Source organism: Onychomys torridus, chromosome 10 (genome assembly GCF_903995425.1).
Source record: "Onychomys torridus chromosome 10, mOncTor1.1, whole genome shotgun sequence".
Taxonomy (NCBI): Eukaryota; Metazoa; Chordata; class Mammalia; order Rodentia; family Cricetidae; genus Onychomys; species Onychomys torridus.
This window is the reverse complement of record NC_050452.1, coordinates 32,545,404-32,568,014: the sequence shown is the minus strand read 5'-3', so window position 1 is coordinate 32,568,014 and position 22,611 is coordinate 32,545,404. Positions and strand designations below refer to the sequence as shown.

Sequence of the window (22,611 nt, the reverse complement as noted above, 5' to 3'; positions counted from 1 at the left end):
CCTGGATAGTAGCACAGGCCACTCAGATCTGTATGATCCCAGCTGCAGCATGACCATCAGACTCCAATAAGGCCACAGGTTATAGCCCAGACCCTGGACCTCTGAATGTCCCCAGTGGCAACATGTTCCATGGACTTCAACACAGACCCTGGCTTCAGTAGGACCATGGCCCCAGACATGATTCTCAGAAGCAGCCTGGGTCTGAATGTCACCATGGCCCCAGGTGACAATTCAGGCCATCCAGATTGGCATAGCTCCAGTGGCAACATGGCCCTCAGATACCAACATGACCTCAGGTGGTAGCTCATACACAGGACACAGGCTCTCTCTCTCTCTCTCTCTCTCTCTCTCTCTCTCTCTCTCTCTCTCCTCTGCCTGGCCTATTCTAACAACAAAGAAGACATCTTGGTAATGAAATGCTCAGTAGATCACAGACACAGTGGAAAACATCCCCAGAGACTAGACCAGGCAGAGAGAAAGGTTAAGGAGCTGAAGAAAAGGTGAGGAATTGTACACTGAGATAGCAATGGAGATAACAACACCATTAAGGAACCATGAGACACAATTAAGACACCAAACCTATGAGTCTGCCATGTAGAAGAAAAAACTACAATATAGACGAAAGGTATAATGAACTCAACGATGTTATAGCAGGGCATTCCCAAACTGAAGGAAAGATAGGAATACACAGGTACAGGAGGCATTGAGAACCCCAGACAAACATGACCAGAAAAGAACCTTTCTATGTCACGTGAGAGTTAAAAGCCAAGAGTGTAGAACAAAGAAAGACTATGGAGATCTGCAAAAGAGAAGTAGTGAGTCAGTGACTTACAAAGACAGACCTGTTAGGATGACAGCAGACAGCTAAGCACAGACCCCATTGGCCTGGAGAATACAGGCTGATAGGATTCAAGTCCTGAAAAGTATACTGCCAGTCAAGATTATTATACCCAGCAAAACTAACTTTAAATTCAAAGGACACATAAAGACCTGCCTTGATATGCATGAATTTAAGCAACTTATGATCACCAAGCCAGCACTGCAGAAGATACTCAAAGCCATACTACACACAGAAGAAGAAAGTGGTACACAATCATAAGAGCTCAGGAAAGAACAAATTTTACTGGAGGAATGAATAAACAAATAAGAAATAGAAAAGAACCAAAGGTTATTGACTCAGTAAACTAGAACATTTCTAAAATGAATAAGGGAGAAATTAGCATGTATTTTTCAATAATAACTTTAAATGGTAATGGTCTAAGTCTCCAGTTTAAAGGTATAGACTGAATGGATGGATGGATGGATGGATGGATAGATAGATAGTTAGATAGATTAAAAAGCAAGCTTCAACTAATTTCTATTTGCAAGAACCGTCATTGATAAGGATACAAAGAAATGGAAAGTGAAAAGATGAAATAAATGATATTTTGAGTAAAAAGACTATCAGAACACTCTTGATTCTGATAAACACATTTTCAAAAAGTAATAGAAGATAAAGCCAATGCAAAAAAAATCAGTGGCTTATCTCTATACCAATCATGGACATTAAAATCAGCGGCTTGTCTATATACCAATTATGGGCATTCAGTGAAAGGAATCAGGAAATCAGTCTTATTAGCAATAACCTCAAAAACTCTAGGAGTCAGCCTAGCTAAAGAGTTGACAGACCTCTACAATGAAAGCTGTGAGCTCTGTCCTGAGAAACTGAAGGAGACACCAGAGGATGGAAAGACCTCTCATGCTCACACATAGCAGAATTAATCTCTTTTGAAAGGTCAACTCCTGAAGGTCAACCTACAGACTCAGTGAGGCCCTCATCAAAATGCTACTGGAATTCCTCCCATAAATACCAAAACAACCCAACAATTCATATGGAAGCACAACAAATCCTAAACAGCCAAAGAAACCCCGAGTAATTTGCTACTGGGTGTATCAACATCCAGTTTTGAGGTGGCTGCAAAATACTATTCTCAGTGGGAAGGCCATACAACTCAGAGGAGAGCTAAAACTAGACAGTTATCACCATCACCACCGCCATCATCACCATGTTTGCCATCACCACAATCACCACCATCACCTTCATTTGCCTCAGCTTCTGTTAGGACCCTACAAGCTGAGTGGGGGGTAGAAACAGGTCATGAGGAAACCTCTCCTCCTCCCCACAGCTTCTTTCACAGCTTTAATGAGAAGACTCTTGTAGGCCCGGGGCATCAACATTGGGCTTCTTTTAATTTGCACCTTTCCAAGTGAGAAGCAATTACATGATAATGATTCATTTCTCTAATGTGTCAAAAATCAGCTGTTAAAAAAAAAAAGGGCAAAACAGCCCACTCACATTCTGACCATTGTTTTCCTGTTCATCTGAGGGAAGGCTTGATTCAGGCCACTCAGAAGTATGTAAAGGTGCTGTTACCATTCCACACCCTGGGAGCAAAGTAGCCAGATCAGGGGATTGTGTTTACTTCCTTTTTTACATACACACACACATACACATACACATATGCATACACACATATGTACACACATACATACATATACACATGAACACACACACACATATACATATATAATTTTTTGAGACAAAGTCTCATGTAGCCTAGGCTAGCCTCAAGCTCATTAGGGTATCCAAGAATAAGCTTAAATTCTTGATTCTCTTGCCTCTGCCTTCCACATTGTGAGATTACAGCTCTTCATCACCAAACCTAACTATAGGCGATTTTAGGCATCATAACCTGACCCTTAAAGATCAAAGGCAACTTTCCCATCAAGGCCACATGAAGTGGGGAAGAGCTCACCCACTTCAGTGCACACCCTGCCCCATTCACCCACCCAAGTGGTGGCAGCCTGTTCTTACCCTGTCATCAGTTTACCCACAGGTGAAATGGGTCCTGGGAACTGTGTGGAATACATGAGAAAGATGCATGAAGCAAGAGCATGTGTGTCAGGTGGCAGCCCAAATGTCCCATTCCATCTCCTGTCTGTCACCCCTGCTATGGCATCTGCCTTGCGGCAAGTCTTGACAGTCTGCAGTGTGATCACATTCATGGGTGCACCATGCTTGCTGGCCTCCCTTCTCAGCTCTTAAACTGTCACTGCTCTAAGTGGGGGAACAAAGGCTTGGGAAGCCATGAGGACATCTGACCCCCTCTTTAAAGAGATTTCTATTTATCATGCCCATCTGTATTTGTGATATCTACACACGAGGGCCAGACATCTGGGCCAGCCCTGTGAAGCTTGCACCTCAAGGCTGAGAGTCATACAGTAGCTAAATACCATGAATATAAGACTAAATTTTAAGAAATCGGGGGAGGGAACACAAGATAATGAAATAAAGGAAGACAGAGTGGTCAGTAAGAGTGGAGACGAGCATCCTGAGCTTGTCTGGGAGTTGTGCAGATGGAGTTCATAGGAACTTGTCTTAGGCAGGGTTTCTATTGCTGTGAAGAGACACCAAGACCACAGCAGCTCTTATAAAGGAAAACATTTAACTGGGGCTGGCTTACAATTCAGACTTTTAGCTCATTATCATCATGGTGGGAGCAGATAGACACGGTACTGGAGAGGGTCTGAGAGTTCTTCGGGCAGCAGGAAGGAAGAGTGAGACACTCGGCCTAGCTTGAGCATCTAAAACCTCAAAGCCCACCGCTGGTGACACACTTCCTCGAACAAGACCACACTCACTCCAACAAGGCCACACCTCCTAATAGTGCCACTCACCATGAGCCTTTGGAGGCCATTTTCATTCAAATCAGAAGGCCTGTGGACAGCCCAGAGCTGAGACCTTCAGATAAGTAGATGGGAAGCTCCCAGAAAGAGAGTCACCCCACCTGCTAGATGGGTGGAGCCAGAGGGTGGGCAGGGCCCTGTGGGTGCACAGAAGGTGATGCCACCAGCCACAGAGCCAGGAAGGAGTGATGGACAGTTAGAAGTTAGAGTGGGGGCTGGTTGGCAGGCTGCTAGGCTGGGCAAAGGAAAATAAGGAAGGGGATTCCTGAGAAGAGAGTTGGGTGCTGAGGGAGTAAGTTCCACCAGAGGGGCCTCACCTGAGGAGCCTAGCACTGCCTTTCAAGTGCCAGGAAAAGGGCTGTGAGTCACCCAGAGGTCAGGTGCTTGCCTAGTGTGCACAAGTCCCCAAGTTCTATCCCCAGCACTGAAAAAACAAACAAACAAACAAAAACCAGGCAGGAAAAACAAACATCTTCCTGAGACTGGCCTGGAACAGGTCCAGCCCTGCAGCTGTCAGCTTGGAGCTCAAGGGGAGTTTTCAGCTTCCCACCCACAGGGCTCAGCTTCTTGGTCTGGAAAGTGGACCTTGTAAAGGGCATCTGCTTGTCACAGCTACCCCAGTATGTCACTGTGGCCCAGCTGCAGAACACTCTCTGACATCTCTAATCCTAGCCCAGCCTGACCTCTGCAGCACAGGCTGCAAAAGCTTGGGGAAGATGCCTGGAAAGGGGAATGTAAGCTGCCTGGCAGGAGGAGACTGCAGAGAAATGCAGAGCCTGATGCTGTCATTTATGGACCTTTGCCTCATCTGCCCTGCATTCTGCCTTACTGTCCAGCACTGGGTTTCCATCTAAGCATCCTCACTCAGCCTCAGGCTGGCATTGAAAAAGAGTGTGTTCCCCAGTGCTAGCTCTGCTGCAGATGCCTAGAACTCCTCTTGTAAACTGAGATGATACTGCCTACCTAGAAAGAGTCTTAGGGACAGGAAATAAATGACTATAACTGTCCAGGCAGCTTGCTGTGGCTGTCAGTACATCGTAGATATGTATCATTTCAGGTAAGATATTCATGTTGACTGAGAAGAATGCAGGGAAAGTCCAATGCACTTGGGTTCCAGCTCCCTCTCTGCCCTGCCTTGCCACTCGTGGGACCCAGGATCATGTCTCTATCTCTTTATCAGTGGCTTGTCTGGGATAGATAACCACCACACCTGCCTCTGAATATGGTTGTACAATACCCACCCCCTTACACTCTTAAAATGTCTGAGTGGAAGACAGATCACTTGGTGTCTCTGCCATCAGATGACCATGACAGTGCCACCCTCAAGGGTTTGGATGAGAACAGACATAGAAGTGTGCCTCTTTACCATCAGGCAGCCCTGGGGATCTTCACACGCATCCTACCCTTAGCAAAGATAGGCAGAGATTTGACTTCTATGACAGGCCAGTCATGCAGACACTAGGACCATTGAACAACAACAGCATGCTATAGAATCTAAGGGAAAGTCCATTCTCCAGCCAGCTGTCTCCAGCCACCTAGTCTCAGCTCCACTAACTAAACTAGTGAGCCTCTGCCCCACCCAGGTCCCAGACGTGCCCCTCACCAGATGAACTGCCTGCCCACCTGGTCCATCCCTCTTCAGCCTGTCTGCTCTGTTTTTCCTCAAGTAGACTAATTTAGCATTTTGGGATTAGGCACAGCTGGATAGCTTTCCTCTCTAAGCATTTAGGAGTCCATTAAGCTGAGATCCCACTGGGTGATGGCTGCTTGGCTGACCCCGAGAAGATCCCTGGTGCTCTGCTGTAAAGCTGGGACAGTAGATCACCCTGGGTGTCACAGTGGGTGAACCCTATGTCCACAGGAACTCAGGACAGGGCAAGTCTGTGTGGACCTCAGTCTTGGGCAGAATGGGACCTGGAAAAGCCAGGATGGGCTGCCTCAGAACGGACTCAAATCAGAAGCATCCTTGGGAGATTCCAGTAGACGGCAGCAGGGAGCACCAGGCCAGAATGGAAGGCACACTGAAGAGCAACATGGTCCCACCAAGGAGTTCTGGGAAGCTACAGGGAAAAATGCATCCCACAGGAAGGACTTAGGCCAACCCTCTTCTGGGGCAAGGGATCCCATCCTTCGGCCCTATGGAAAACCAGCTAAGGCTTCAGCAAGGGTGCCACAGACAAGTGGAGATGGGACGGACATCCTGAGGTTGTGGGAAGCATAACAGATGCAGCTAATGCCAAATCTGTTCCAGTCTCCTGGGTTGAAACCAGATAACAGGACCATCCAGGCCTGACGGTGCTGCCCCTTCCAAGCTAAGCTGTGGGAAGCCAGCTCTAGAAGCCCTATCTAGTGGGGGCTCTGCCATTTGTGTTCACTGAGTGAATAACCAAACACATCCATTCTGCAGCCTTGAAGACCAAGCCCTAGGTTTAGGATGTGATGGTCTCAATTGGCCCTCTTCCAAGGTTGGCCTTTAACTGCAGTACCTTCCAGGTTGAATTACCAACCCCATCCCACCCCAATATCTAGTGTTTACCTGAGAAGTAATTACCCCCATGAGAACCTTTGGCCCCCATGTTTACTGGAAGATGAGCTTCTACCCCAGCCATGACTGGAGCTTGTTCTGATAGACTCTGTTTTTCTTACCCAACTGTTCACCATTATAACATAGTAGACTCCATCTTTAATCAGAACAAGTGGGGCCAGTTTGAACTCCCAAGGCCCATTTCTCTTAAGACGTGAGCAGCTTTCTTCTCTGACAGCCAAGTTCTGAAGCCATTGTTCCAGCCTGAGCATCACTTTGAGGGATAAGAGAATTCTGTGAGAATGAAAACATGCCACTTGGCAGTGGGGAGGGGAGTGCTGTTTCTCTGCATGATTGATCTATGCAAATTAGTAATTTAGTATTCCTCTACCTCAGTGATGACACAGGAAGCCATGAAGCACTTGCCAACGTCTTCTACCCCTGTAGCAGGCTTTCTTTTGTGCCACCAGCCACCTCCCAAATCATGGCACGGAGACTTAGTATTAATTATGAATGCTCAACTTTATCTTATGCATGTCCCTCTAGCTCTTATAATTTATTTTAACCTGTTTCTCTTCATCTAGGTTTTGCCTCAGGGCTTTTTACCTTTCCTTCATTCTGTATGTCCTACTCTGTGTTTGGTTGGCTGGCAGCTGCCTGGCAGGTCCTGGCCATCTCCCTCTCTTTCTCCCTCATTCTCTTATTCTCTTATTCTCTTCTCTTCTCTTCTCTTCTCTTCTCTTCTCTTCTCTTCTCTTCTCTTCTCTTCTCTTCTCTCTCTCTGTCTCTCTGTCTCTCTCTGTCTCTGTCTCTCTCTCTTTCTCTCTCTCTCTCTCTCTCTCTCTCTCTCTCTCTCTCTCACTCACACACACACACACACATCTAGATTCCTTCTCCTACTTATTCTCTCTGCCCTTCAGTCTCCCGTATCCCTCTACTGCCTAGCTATGGACCATTCAGCTTTTTATTAAGCCAACCAGGTGCCTTAGGCAGCAAGGTAAAACAGCAACACATCTTTACATCATCAAACAAATGCAGCATAAACAAATGTAACACACCTTTACATAGTTAAAGCAATATTCCACAACACACCCCCACCCCCACGCTTACACCAGCGTTCTCAACTACCTGTTGAGGGCATCCCTGTCTGACTCTACACTCTCGCTCCAGCTGACCCTGCATTGCAACAGCTCTTCAAGATGAGCCTGTGTGGGCCCCCGCCTGGCTGTACTGCCCTATAGGTATGCCGCTGTGGCAGCCTGCTCAAAGGATCACGGGTGATTGTATTTTTCATCATTGATGAATTACTGGAAGACTCTATTTAAAAGATCATTTTGGCTCACAGCTTCAGAGGTTTGGGTCTACAGGTCACAGCAGGTTTGGGGGGCCTGGTGTGAGGTATAGTACCATGAAGGATTGATGGGCAGAGCTGCTCATTCTGTGGCCGACAGGAAGCAGAGAGAGAGAGAGAGAGGAAGTGACCAGCAATAATGTTTATCTTTCTAGGACAGACCTCTAGCGAAGGCAGAACCCATAGTGAGAAGATTGATAAAGCAGAGAGGCTCGCTCCATACCAGACAGAAAGGGGGAGAGAGAGGTGCCAGCAATGACATGTATCTTTTCAGCGCTTGCCTCCCCTTCCTCTAACACACACCACCAAGGGATTAATCTATTGATTAAGTTGGAGTCTTCACAAATCAGTCCCATCTCACGATTACACCCACCATCTAGGGACCAAACCATCAACCATGAGCCTTTCGGGCAACACTTCATATCCAAACCGTAAGTGTTCTAATTTGGAGACCGAGTCTAAAGTCAGACTCATGCAAATGCTGTCCGCACATGTAAGGTGGTGAGGCTGAGCAAGGAGCAGGCAGCTGGTGGCGTTCAATGCATTTTAACCCTAGATAGGTTTATAGGAACATGACTCCACTCTACATGGAGCTGCATCTGCATCTCATCAGTGTCTGCTGCCTTAAGCACCACTCATGCCCGTGTCTCTGGGGCTGAGGGCTGCTAAGGGCTCCAACCCTCCCTCATGCAGGTTCTGCTGCTCCTGCCAAGACAACATCCTCACTTCTTGGCGGTCCGGCACCTGGCTACGGAGGCAGTGTGGTGGGTGAGGTCTGCTTAGGGGTTCATTCCTGTCCTGCCTCTCCCCTCACAGGTGGGATCCCATTCATCCTGACCGGAGAGTTCTTCCAGCAGTCAGAGCGACCGGCAGCCTTCATTATCGCAGGCACAGTCAACTGGCTCGCCAACTTCGCTGTGGGGCTCCTTTTCCCCTTCATCCAGGTAGGCCTGACAAGGGGGCCTCCAGCCATTGCCCTGCCTGGGGACTCTAAGACATGGTGAAATATCTCTGGTTACACTCTGATGGGTGTCTCGCTCTCCATCTTTATCTCCTTCCCTCTCCCCACCCTTCTCTCCAGCCTCTCTCTGTCCCAAGGAAGGAAGCATATGTACTTTAACTAAGATCCTCTTTTCTCCCTCCTCTCCCACTTTCCACCTCTCCCTCCTCCTTCCTCCTGTTCCCCCATCCCATCCCTTCCCCGCTTCTGTCCCTTTTCCCTCTCTGTCCCCCCTCCCTCCTGTCTCTTCTGGGAGCTGGCCCCAGATGCTATGGGCTGCCTCCTGAAGAATGGGTCACTTATTGCTGAGTGTGTGCAGGAATCCTATATTGTGTCCTGAACCTATGAATTATCGACCCTTCTTGCAATGTGCTCATTACTGTGCCAGACAAAACCTCAAAGAAATTTTGCAGTATGTGTCCTACATATACTCTGAGCCTCCCAAGGAAGACAGTGATTGGTAGGAAAATGCCAACACGTTCCAGAAACAGATGCAAATTCACTGGGGTTTGCAGTGTTTGGGGCAACAAAAATGAGTGAACCCCAGCCTGTGGTTCTGAGGCACATGGATGGTTAGAGATGGGGTTCTGAAGCATATGGGCTGCTGGAAGTGTGTTCTCCTGTATATGGGCTGTTGGGAGTGTGGTAGTCCTTAAAGACTTATAAAAGAAAATGACATTGGAGTGGATACATGAGAAAAGTACAGAGCAGGGGAGTGTGGGAAGTACAAAGTCCAGGCTAGTATAATAGCAGTGCAGAAGCCCCAATGCAGGGTCATGCTTGGCCTTGATAGGAAACAATATAGGGGGCAATGCAGCTGCAGCAGGGTGAGGCAGAGGGTGGCTGAGTAGAAAGTAAGCTCATGAAGTTATCCACAGGTCAGAGCATGAAAGACAGGGACTTTGCAAGAGTTCTACACAGAGACAGAACCCAGCAGCATTCCATTAGAAGGTGAAATTTCCTACTGCAACACCCTCCAGGGCTCCCTGATCCCACAACACAGGGAGTCCACCTGGAGGACATGAGACTACATCACATACCTCCAAGAAACAGCCAATCAATCTCTTCTCAAAGGGCATTTCAATCCCACCATACTCCCTGGCCCACTATCCAAAACACTGCGCAGTGCCAGGCTAATATGTCCCAGCAACCATAGTACCAGCCAGAGGAGAAGAAAGCCCTGTCCCCAGCCCACCATGCCCAGACTCAGCACAGCTGCAGACCTGTGGGACAGTTACTTCTCTCACGGCTACAACCCAGTCCCTCTGTGCCACAGCCCCCAGGGATAGCTTCTGTGTGCACGTCATCTCCCACGGCCCTCAGCTGGACTTACTCCTGACTCTCTTACAGACAAGTCCACTGAGGCCAGAGAACAGGTGGTCATTCCAGGCTCCACAGGGCCCACCGAGCCCAGCTCCCCTGCCTGACTCTCTCTGCACTGGTGTGCCATGCACTGCAGCCTCCTCAACCCAGCAGCTAGCGGGGCAGGTACACCATCCAACCTCCAAATCATCTTTGGCTGCATTTAAGCAATGGCTTCCCATCTCACAGTGCTACAAGCCCCTCCAGGGGCCGCAGAGTACAGAGGAATGCATGTTTAGCATTCTCCTTGGGGTCCTTTGCTAGCTGCATCTAGGACACAACAAGCTGGTTTTTCAATGGACTTTATACCTTCAGTGGCCTTTTCCTATTTGGTTAAAAGCTAGCAGGCAAAGCCTGGGGTCAGTAAAGCACCCACTACTTGGAGAAAATTAGCTTCAAGTTGCCTCCTGGTCCTTTTTCCCACTCCTTCACAGCTGGGCCTTCCCCGGTCTGGGTCTGCGAAGCAGACCTGTCTTCTACACACCGGAGGATGGGCAAAGTAGAAGATCTTGTAGACACCATAGACTTAATGCCATCCTGCCAGGCCAGGAGTGAGAAGCATCCCCTGGCATCTATTCACACAAACATCTAGTGAGCATTTGCCACGTACCAGCAAATGCTCAACCCTGTCAGTGCCAGGAGGTACAGCCTCCAGCAGCCCTTCGGAGAGGCTCTCAAGGTCATCCCCGAACCAGAACCTAAACCCATGTTCTTTATCCTCGCCTGTAAGACAAGGAGGGAAGGGAGGCCACTGTTTTTGGCAGATGACTATTCTAAAAGTCCACTTCCACTTGAACAGTGAATTTATCTAAAAAACGTCACCTGGAGACAGATAAAGATTTACACAGAGGGAGTCATTCCCCAGAGCTCTGAGTGTGTGTGTGTGTGTGTGTGTGTGTGTGTGTGTGTGCGTGCCTTTGCATGCATTGGAGAGGTCTCCAGCTGAATCTGGATCCACTTGACCTTTATTTCACATCACTCAGATTTGCACATCGTTTCCCATCTGCGCATCCCTCCAGTGGCATCACAGGGCTGTACCTCGTTTGACAGTGTCCCAGGTGTCTGGGTCTCAAATTCCATATTCATTTTCATTCGGTGTGATTCTCCCAGCCCACTCAGTTGGCTTAGCTGTCAAAGAGGAGGCCATGGAGGGAGCAATGGCCACACATGAGGCACTCACTAGGCAGCCAGACCATGGAGTAGAAGTTCTTGTTGCTCCCACAGATCAGTCAGAATGGGCTGTGTTTTCTGCAAGAACTAGTTGCCCCCAACTGAGGCCTGTAGACAGGAGAGGGGTTCCTGTTTCCAGTCACCCAGTTTGTGGTAACTCCTTACAGTAGCCATTGAAGTAAATACAAAGCAAGCTAAGCAGTTGAGTGACGGGAAGAGCCATTGCTGTACAGCTGGCTTTGCCTGGGCCCATCACATAGTGTGACTCATGTAATCCCACAACAGGTCTGTGAGTCCCATGTCCCCACTCGCCTCCTTTTATAGTTAGCCGTTGAGGCACAGATGTGTCAAGTCACTTCCCCAGGGTTGCCCACTAACAAGCGCAAGAAACGAGACCAAACCTACATGCTCCAGAATGCTCATTCTCAGCCACTGTAGTACGCAGCCCTAAATCTCAGGCAGTGACACCCATGCAGAGGGTCAGAGGGTGAGAATGATGTCAGGGGCTCTAAGTGATTTTTAGATTGATCCTTGTAAAATCCTTGAGGCTCATTGCTTTGGCTAGTAGGATAGCTGGCGGCGGCAGCCATCGCCGACACTTGAGTGTCCTCTGTGGCTACAGGACAGGCCTACATCAACCCTGCATGTCCCTGCATGGGCTCCCACTAGGGACACATATCAGATAGCTGTGGGTTCCTACAATGCTAATTTAGAAGGCCAAGCAAGTGTCTTATTTTTATTATGTTTATTTATTTAGTGCATGCGTGCATGTGAGTGTGAGTGAGTCTGTGTCTGTGTCTGTGTCTGTGTGTATGTGTGTGTGTGTGTGTGTGTGTGTGTGTGTGTGTGTGTGTGTATACATGTACCTCAGACCTATGCATAGGTCAGGGAACAATTTGCAAGCATCTGTTCCAAGCTAGATTTTGTATATTCTGCATGTTTCAGGGCAGAGTGGTGCCAGTCTATGTGGGGTACTTAATGAGCAGGGAAACTGTGGGTGAGTGCTCAGAAAGCACAGGCAGAGAGCCTGGATTTGCATGTCAGCTCTGCCCAACGTGACCCTGGGCAGGTTCCTCACAGTCTTCAGACCTCATTGGTCAAGGACAATAGCAGAATCTGCTCACTGGGCTCTTGTGAGGGTCTGTGGTACAGTGCTGGGAAAGCATCCTTAGACAGGGGATAAGGCTCGGTGGATAAAGTGCTTGCTGCCCAAGAAAGAGGACCTAAGTTCAAATCCCCACCACTCATGAAAAAAAAAAAAAAAAAGCTGGGTGCAGAGTCACCTGCCTGTAATCCCAGTGCCGGGAATGGGGGAATGGAGAGCTCCTGGGGGCTTGCTGGCCAGCTAGTCTAGCCAAACCAGTGAATTCCAGGTTGAGACCCTGTTTCAAAAGATAATGTGCAGAGGGACTAAAGAGGACCATACATCAACCTCTGGCTTCCAGGTGCCTACACGTATAGATGCAAACACACAAAAACATAGTAAAATAAAAAACGAAAGCCTCCTACACTGGACAGGCCACAGCTTGAGCCAGGACATGGGCAGAAGTGAGCGCAGGTGGGCAGACAATCTCAGGGAATGGGATGGCATGGGCTCTGAGTGCTTCAGGTAGCAAGGCAGATCACAGACCCGAAGGGTGGTGCGTATGTGTTTCCCAGGGCTGCTGCAATAACGGTGCATACTTGACGCGACATTTTAATGGGACATGTCTCCTCCAAAACTCATGCTGAACTTTGGTTCCCAGTTGTGCTGGTCAGACTTCATCACAGTGAGAAGTGCCTGAGAGGAAGTAGTGGTTTCTTGTGACTCACAGTCCTCCATACACAGTCATTCCCATCCGTCACCAGCTTGCTCTATTGCCGTGAGCAGAGAATCATGGCTCTGAGGACTTGGGGTGAGGAACAATGGTTCACATAGTTGTGTCTGGGGAGCATAAAAGAGACAAGGAAGAGCTGAAGGAAGATTTATATTTCTCGGGCACACCCCCAGTGATGCACTCTCCTCTGAGTAGGCCCTGTTTTCCACACTTCCATCACCTCCAACAGTTCATTCAAATGATGACTCCACCAGATTACAAATTCACTTTAGAAGGCTGAGCCCTTGTGAGCCAACTACTTCCCAAAAGGCCTTGGGATGCTGCTGCAATGGTGATAAGACCTTCAACACATGGGCCTTTTGAGGGGAGACCTCATCTCCAAACCAGAACTCTAAACCAGTATTGAAACCTTTAAAGGGGTTCAGAGGCTCCACCTTCATGAGGATGTCAATGCTGTTCTCAGGGGTGTCATCTCAGAGCAGGACGTTCTAGCTGGGAGCTCAGCTCCCCTCTTCCCTCTTCCCAGGTGACTGATGTCCTAGGGCTCTTTTCTTGTGTCCTGTGTATCTGCACCTCTCCCATGTAAGCACACTGACATACAAAGCCCACCCACATGGTCCAGCACCTCCCTTTCCTAACTAGATTTTTCATCACATGTGCAAAGTCTCACCCCCTACTTTTTTTAAAGGGCATTTACAACCTAGGGCTGGACCTTTGAAAGCCATTATACAGCTGTTCACGGAAGTGAGGTGGGTTTGAGGAGCAGGGGCTGGACGTGTGATTGGAAACTCGCCCCCCTCAATTAGTCCACATAGGACCTGGACCCAGGAGAAGTCATGGGAGTTCAGTTCTGGGTGACTGAGTACCGGGCCAGTCATCACCCAGGAGGTGACGAGAATGGACATGCCCGTTGCGGGAGACACACTTTCTATCAGCACCCAACAATAGTCTCTGCATGCCATCACTTCCTGTTCTCAGTGCATTTTGGACAAATCCTGCTGGGCCTTAAGTGTCCGACTGAGGAATCCTCATTTGCTCCAGTAGACCAAAGGGATTCAATCCTGATGGCCATTATCTAGGCGTTTAGGATGTCTGGTGGATGCTGGAGAAGTGCCTATCACACGTTCTGATGCAATGTGGAGGAGGTGGAATTACCAGCACATGTCAAAACAGTGCAAATTGATCTCAGTCACGAAGGCTGAGAACCCACTGACATCTGGTGACCCATGAAGGATGGAAATCAGTGAGAACACACAGAAAAGCATGTGGATGTTTCTGCAAGACCTTATTTTAGATACTTGAAGGCTGGATTAGAGTGGGAGACTCTGAGCAGGGAGACCTGGTGCCTGAGAGTCTGTGGTTTCCAGGGATCCTGTAGCAAGGCTTGGAGCAAGCAGGGAGGGAAGGAAAGTCCTGTAAAGACAAGGTGAGGGACATGACGGAGCAGCTGCATGGAGAGGCTCTCCCCTGGCTGAGCAGACAGCCAGACTGGCAACAAGCACTTTGCCACCAAGCAGCTCCATCCCTGGGTCTCCTCTTGTTTCTGCAAAAGCAATCTACTGTTGACCCTCAGCAGCCTTTTCTTCCAAGTGGTGGTGGGGCACAGGGCCTCTGAAACTGGTCCAGTGGAGAGATTTGCATAATTGAAATGAGACATCATCAAAGCAATAAGGCCTTATCTGTAGGACAGTGGCTCCATCTGGCCACTTCTGACCAGAGCTCCCTCCCTGCAGAAGCCTTACCTTCAAATTCAGCTGCTTCTCTGCCCTTTCTCGGTTACCCTAGTTATCAGAAGTGCTACCTCGTGATCAGCTTGTAGCCCACAGGACAGACGTGGTTGTGGCGTGGGCTCTAGCCACACAGAGGCTTCAAAATGATTGAGTCCCTCTTAGTTTATAGGTCGCATAGGTTGGGGCGAACTTGGAAGCTTGTAACTCCTGCAAGTAAGCAATTGCACCAGTTCAAGCTACATAGAGAGTTCAAGATCAGCCTGGACTATACAAGATTTTGTTTAAAATAAAATAAAACACACACACACACACACACACACACACACACACACACACACAAGTAAACAAACAAGAGAGTGAAACAAAACCACATGGATGGTGTAGATACAAAGATAGAAATGGATAGATAGATAGATAGAGTGACAGATAGATAGATAGATAGATAGATAGATAGATAGATAGATAGACAGATGATGGATTAATCATAGATACATAAAAAGATGGCATGCATGTAGTCAGACAATAAGTTGACTTTGGGTTATTTATCAAAGATAAACACATAACTTTGTCCAGCATTAGAAGAACATTGTAGAACAAAAGAAAAGAGCAGTGATCGAGACTAAAAATGAGAGAAATAAATAAACACAAATAAGAAGGGATCCCAGCACAGACCACAGTGTTAGTGTGTCCAGAAGTGGGGTGTGTTGCGGGCTGAGGGTATGGCTCAGTGGATACACAGTGTGAAGACCTAAATTGAGATCCCCAGTACCCACGTAAAGCTGAACACCGGAGCATATCTGTAGTAATCCCAACACTGCAACAGTGAGATGGGAGGCTCGGATAATTCCCAGGAGCCCGTGGGCTAGACAGCCTGCACATATACACAGCAGCAAACAACAAACAACGGTCTCAAAGGAGGTGGAAGGCAAAGACTGGCGCCTGAGGTGATTCTCTGACATCCACATAGTGTGTGTGTGTGTGTGTGTGTGTGTGTGTGTGTGTGTGTGTGTGTGTGTGTATGCGCGCGCGTGCGCGCATATGCACACACAAATTAAAAGGAAAAGAAACGAGGGATATGGTTGATTCAATCCTATGTACTTGAGGTTGGAGTGGAGTAAGAGAGTGCAAAACAGAACACTAAGAAGTCCACATGCAAACCACCCACAAACTGAGCATCACCACTGAGGGCCAGAGAGCCAGAACTGAAGGTGCAGTCCCACCAGCCCCCTGCCTGAGAGTCCACACACCAGGGACCCTGCCCTTAGCAAACCAGCATTTCATTGGCTGTCCTTTTGCATGAGGCCACAGCCAATGTTTTATGTTAGGTTATCTCAGGAAACCTAACACAGCCCTGCAGGGCTTGTTACTCAGCTGCCACCAAGGGTGTGAGTGGGCCCCAGAAGGCAGAGACCAGAGGGAACATGCACTGATTGGCATTTATTTCTTCCTCCTGCTTCTGTTCCTCCTCCTCTTCCTTTGTTCCTGTGAGATTCTTAGGGAATTTAAATTATAAATGATTCAGTTTGCTGCGGAAACTATGAAAATATCATAGACAGAAATGACCCACATTAACGTCTTCTTTCCTTCCAAATATAAAATGGGTATCTGTATATGTGCAGGTGCACAAGTGTGTGTGTGTGTGTGTGTGTGTGTGTGTGTGTGTGTGTGTGTGTGTGTGAACGTGCGCATGTGCACAGGAGCAGAGTGTCCTTGTGTGCAGAGACCAGAGATAGATCAACTTTCTTCCTCCTCAGGCACCATCTTTGTTTGAGATAGGCTCTCTCACTATGACAAACTTGGTCTTGAGCTCATTCTAAATCGTCTGCCTCATTTCCACAGAGCTGCTATGACAGGCCTCATGCAGGCAGAGCATGTTCCATATTGGTGGAATGGTTCTTGGCTTACAACAGCCCAACTTCAGCTCTGACTCCCATGGTCACACCAAGTGCCATCTGTGTGTGTCTGTGTGTGTGTGAGTATATCTGTGTATGTGTGTGTGTGTGTGTGTATGTGAATATATCTTTGAGTGTACTATGTAAGTGTGTGTATGTGTGTATATGTGTGTTTGTGTGTATGTGTCTATATGTGTGTGGATGTGTGTCTCTTTGTGTCTGTGGATGTGTGTCTATGTGTGTCTATGTGTGTGTGTGTGTGTGTGTGTGTCTATATGTATGGGTATGTATGTGTGTGTATGTCTGTGTGTATGGGTGTGTCTGTGTGTGTGTTTGTGGGTGTATGTGTGTGTCTATGTGTTTGTGTGTATATGTATGTGTGTCTGTGTGTTTCTATGTAGGTGTATATCTTTGTGTATGTGTGTGCATCTGTTTGTATGTGCATGTGTCTGTGTGTCTATAGGTATGTATGTATATGTGTGTGTTCTGTGTGTATGTGTCTCCATGTGTGTGTCTCTGTGTGTGTCTGTATATGTGTGTCTATATGTATGTATATGTATGTGTGTGTCTATGTCTATATATGTGTTGTATGTATGTGTGCCTGTATGCATGTGTGTGTGTGTGTGTGTGTGTGTGTGTGTGTGTGCGCTTTTTTATTTGTTTGTTTGGAAACCACTGAGAGTATTGGAAGCCCATCTAATCTAGCTTGACCTCATACTACTTCTATAACACCTAGAAAGGCTGTTCTCAGGTGACGCCACATTCGCAGGGATCAGGGCCTAGGACTTTAGTGTGCCTGTTGTTCACTCTGCAACACCTGTCCTTTCTATGGTGACCAACATACCCTCAGGTGTTCACTCAAAACTCTCCCAGACAGCCCAAATCTTAATACGGTGACAGTTACCAGTCACCGACAGCCACCCACATAGTGTCTCAATCTCTTGCCTCCAGCCCTGCCTATACCTCTGGATCCCTGCCTAAGACAGCTCCCACAACACTGCATTTGTTGGTGGTTACTGTTCATGACCTTTTTTTGCCAGGCAGTGTGTAGGCAAAAAACCTTCTTGATTACTAGAGCAGACTTTGGGCCAAACCAGGTGACCTTGAATTCCAGCCATGCTACTCAGCATTGAAGTCTGAGGCAGAGTAATCTTAACTTCCCCTGATGACTGTCATGGTCTTGTCTTTGAAACAAGAATGGTGCCTGTGTTTTTTGCAGGAGGGATCTTAAGAGACACCCTGCATGGTGTCTACATGGGAGCTGAAGCAAAGCTTGTTGTGATCATGACTACTGAAAAGTTGTTGTCTGTCCTGATATCCTAGACAGGGAGACAGGAAGGAAGAGAAGGAGGGATGAAGGGAGAGGGAGATGAGGGAGAATACCAACATTTCCAGGGCATTTGTGGCCAGACACAGAAAACACCGGAAGGAACAGTCTATATCAGATGCTGTAATGAATTCTTGAAACTCCAAAGAGTGATATGTGTCCCCAGGATGTGGGAAGCTCAGCTGAGAGCCACTACCACACATGCAAGAGAACATCTTAGATAAGTGTTTTCGCTGTCATGGAAGACAGGATTGAACCCAGTGTGAAGGATGGGTAGGCACTTCCTAAGTATGGACACACAGTTCTGGCCACTTCCTCACAAACGTATAGAGTATTGTGGCAGAAATACCAACTCAGAGCAACTTCTTGTGATAAATGAGTTGAAGAACTGCTTCTAAACCTAACCTAGAACTCCATTAGGTCATAATTTCATAACCTCTAGAGTATGCTGGGGGTTTGTGGCCTTGTGGTTAGGCGATGCATGCCCTCCTCTGAGCCCACCCAACCACACCACTACAAAGTAGGCCATAGGTCCTCTCCGTGCGAGCCAGAGTCAGAATTCCCAATGTACGTCTAGTTTCCTTGCTCTGGGAAGCAGTTACCCCTCACAGTTCTGATTAAGAGCAGTAGGGGAAAGAAGCTAAGACTTTTTTTTTTCTTTAATCTCAAGGGCCTTTTCCTAAAAGTAGTATTCTGCCAAAATTGCCTTATATTTTTAGCATAGTTTAACATTCTACTGTATTGTGAGAAGAAATTTTCCTCCCTGAAACAAAAATCTGGACCACTTTAATGGCCATCTAATGACATAAAAGTTGTATTTTCAGAAGCGATGTGACTGTGGCTAGCAGCACCCCTGAGAGCTGGAACAGGGATGTGAAGAGGGGTGATGGCGAGAGCCGAGTATCCACCCCAAGTGAGGTTCCACGCCACTCACAGATTCCGTGAGCTTGCATCTTAACTGATGCCCAGTTCCCCCCTCAGCCACCTCACCTGTAAGGTCACACCACAGGGTTGAGGTGAACAGAGCGAGTCGGCAGTCCCAGGCCAGGAAGCAGTTAGTGAGCAGCTGCTAATGTTAGCATTGACTTTATCGGTTCATGTCCTCAGTCCAAGCCAGGGTCCAACGCGGGGGCAAGGCAGCTTTGGAGGAGAACATGCTGCTGAGTTTCCATCCGGGCCTGCCCCTCCTTCCAGCAGCATGAGCTTGACAAATAACATGGACTGTCCTGGCAGGAGTGAAGACAGTCTCGGGAGACACTTATGCCCCACCCATTGCCACCAACGAAGCAATGTACTGCAAGGAATCTCGTAATTCAGGCAGGGAAAGGCTGAAGCCATGGTGCCAGCCAGAGGACGTACTGGTTCCAGGGAAGGAGCTTTCACTGAGTTCTGATAACTTACCAGACCAACGTGCAGGATGAAGCCAAGGCAATGTTGGATCAATCACAGGTCACTGCAAGCCTTAAAAGCATGGTTTTCAGTCAGAGATTCAATGGAATTGATGAAAACCCTGACGTTGCTTATTGGGAAATGACACCCCAAACCCACTGTCTCCTTGTCTTTGATCAGTGATGTTTGTAGTGTAAAGATGTCAGGCCTGGCAGCTGAAACCAAGAAGACTCTGAGGGTTAAGGAGATGGGCTTCTCATATAGCCAAAGGTTGGTGTGAACTACCCGTGAAGTCAAGGATGACCATGAACTTAGGGTCCCCCTGCTTCTACTCCTGGGGTTGCAGGTGTGTGCTTAGCAGCCAGCAAATCCCAGGAATCCTCCTGTCCCAGTTCCTACCCCCAGTTCTGGGGTCACAGGCAAGTGGAGTGTGGAACCACACCTGGCTTTTTACCTGGATGCTAAGGATTCCAACTCCACTTCTTGTGCTTGCTCAGGAGCCGTCTCTCAAGCCCAGGAAGCCTTTTATTGAACAAACCTTTACTGAGAGCCAAGCACTGTGTCAGGGGCCACAGAGGCTTGAGAGTCCCTGGGAAGCCCATCATCTCACTGAGGTCTAATCAGGACACAAGCAACCGTGACTATGCCCAGCATCTATCTTCTGGTCTTTCTGTTTTTGTACAAGGCTGTACCAATTAGTGAGGCAGATCTTCTGCATACCAGGGGAACAATATGTATCCTTGATACCATAGTCCATATTTTTCTTACAAACTGGGGGTTTACAGTTCTCTGCGTGTCATGGGGGAGGGAAGAATGTGATCATGGTAAAATGAACCTAAGATAATATTCATCAAGGATTACATTTTCCTTTTTTAATGTTCAGTTTTAAAACATCTACTTTGAAGAAAAAAAAATACAGAACAATAAAGACTGATTTTTTTTTTCTCCTCTTGACCATGGCGGGTAAGAAGTTTATCTCCACTCCCTTTGAGACTGGGTTCAAGTATCATGTGGCTCCTCCACCTGCCTCTTACAGCAGCAGCCGTCACTGTGGGGTTTTACCTGGAACTGCTGGCATGTTAGTACTAGCTACAGAGAAGAATCTTGCAATGTGGCTTTACAGCCCGCTAGCTCATTTGCTGACTGCTAACAGGCTGTTTTTTGTCTCTACTTTTCCACAGAAAAGCCTGGACTCCTACTGCTTCCTTGTCTTTGCCGCAGTGTGTATCACAGGGGCTATCTACTTCTATTTTGTCCTCCCCGAGACCAAGAACAGAACCCACGCAGAAATCAGCCAGTCATTCGCCAAGAGGAACAAGGCTTACCCCCCAGAGGTGAAGACTGATTCAGCCATGGCAGAGGAGAAGGCTAGCAGCCAGCCTGAGCCAGATCTGTCCTCCACGCTGGACAGCCATGGCCAAAACCAAGTGCCTAAATGTGTGTTCTCACTTCAGTAACCCAAGGCTTCCCCAAAACTTAGAAGGTTTCAGCTGATTGAAGCCATATGAGACTGTTGTACTGGGGTGTTAGGAAGAAGCCTGAAGGAATCAGACCTCACAGCTGTATCTTCACAGCTGCCCCTTCCAAACTCCCTTGGAAGCATTCCCTAGGTTTGGTCCTTCCAGCATTCTATGCAGACAAAAGGCTGCCTCCTTCATGACTGAACTTGTAGTTTTGAAATAAAGTTGGAGGAAAGGCATCAGGTTGCTCACTCAGAGGAAAGTCTTCCAGTCTGATGGACACTCATTGTAAAGGGAATGGCAGCCAGGGCTTGTCCAAGCTGTGCTGTTGCTAAGCAACCCCACCCAACCTGCCCTTGGCTTCCAGCCTCTAGGGACCTGGACCTTGGTCCTGCCTAGAAGTGTTCCAACTTCCATGGGAAGATTCTTTGTCCACATTTACAAATGCCTGTTCCTAATCTGCCTCTACCCTGTGGACTTGAGGCTTAGGAAGACCTCATACCACCCCACCATGCTGCTGATCCTACCAACACAGGCTTTGTCTCCAGAGCTCAAGGCTACCAGGTCTGGGGCTGTCTTTAGTTCAGACTGTTACAGAGAGCATACAGAAGAGCAATAAATAATATGAGAACTTTCTGGCAAGTAGGGGGCAGAGACTGCAAGTTGAGCTCTGACACTGAAAATGACTCTAAGACTAAACCTAGGTTTGATGGGAAAGAACACTGGGATTGATTGGTAATGCCTGACCTGGATGCAGAAATGCCAGTCTATGCTCCTGAGCCTCGTGTTTGCAATGTGAAGGAGATTCATCTTCAGGGGTCACAAGCTGCCTGGAAAGACACTCGCTATCACTCATAGCGCTCAGGTGAAGGCTGGGAGAATCACCCACCTCAACAGTTGTTAATGGAGTCAAAGAGTCGGTTCTAGAGTAGGGTGTTTGAGTGGGTGTCTGGTTGGAGCAACTTGCATCTTGCCATCATCATGTGTGGTTCATCCTTTGGCTGACTCCCTTCTTCTGCCTCCAAAACAAAGTACCTATATAGCTGAAAGTTTTTCTATGTCCCACCTAGCCTATAGTCAGGACAAATCTCTCTCACTGGCCAGTCCTGCAGCCACTCAGACCCAAGTAAACACACAGTTATTTACGAACTGTATGACCATTAGCTTAAGCTTATTACTAACTAGCTCTTACACTTAAATTAACCCATAATTCTTATTTATGTTCAGCCATGTGGCTTGGTACCTTTTCTCAGTTCTGCCTTCACATCTCGCTTCCTCTGTGTCTGGCTGGCAACTCCTGACTCAACCTTCCTCTTCCCAGAATTCTCCTTGTCTGCTTATCCCACCTATACTATACTTCCTGCCTGACTACTGGCCAATCAGCATTTTATTTATCAACCAATCAGAGCAACACATTCACAGTAGACAGACCAACATCACCCATCAACCCTATGACAAATGTCATAAGCAAATGGTAGGTACTTAAATTGGCATTAGTGTGCATGGTACCAGACAGGAAACTCCTCAGGCCAGGCAGCACTGCTGTTTTCCAGACTATTATAGATGAGGGTAGCCTTAACCAAAACCTGTGCTCTGATTTTTCCCACCATGTTGAAGACTCTTCATCTGGGCCCCTCCATGGGTGCATTCCCAGCTCAGAGCGCCATGCCATCCAGCATTGGTTTGAACAGTGTGTTTAAGTATGGAGAGAGAGTAACACATGGATTTGACAAATGCCCGTCACAAAGGAGTAACTTGTAAAACAGAAATCCTAACATCTGAAAGCTGTCATTCACTTGGAGATTTAAGTATTCTGTCAATAAATATTTTATTAGTCAGTAACCATTCTGCTTTGGCTGGCTA

At 47.6% G+C, this 22,611-nt stretch overlaps 1 protein-coding gene across 2 annotated transcripts in view; it reads left to right on the top strand.

The window, feature by feature from the left end:
- The window catches only part of Slc2a9 (solute carrier family 2 member 9), a 133,683-nt gene extending 111,895 nt beyond the window's left edge, over nt 1-21,788 (top strand). For both annotated transcript variants that reach the window (XM_036201124.1, XM_036201123.1), the window contains exons 11-12: nt 8,418-8,545; nt 20,470-21,788. In XM_036201124.1, coding sequence (XP_036057017.1) covers nt 8,418-8,545; nt 20,470-20,745 — 404 coding nt within the window. In that variant the 3' untranslated portion in view covers nt 20,746-21,788. The remainder of the gene's footprint in view (nt 1-8,417; nt 8,546-20,469) is intronic.
- Nucleotides 21,789-22,611: the final 823 nt, after the last annotated feature.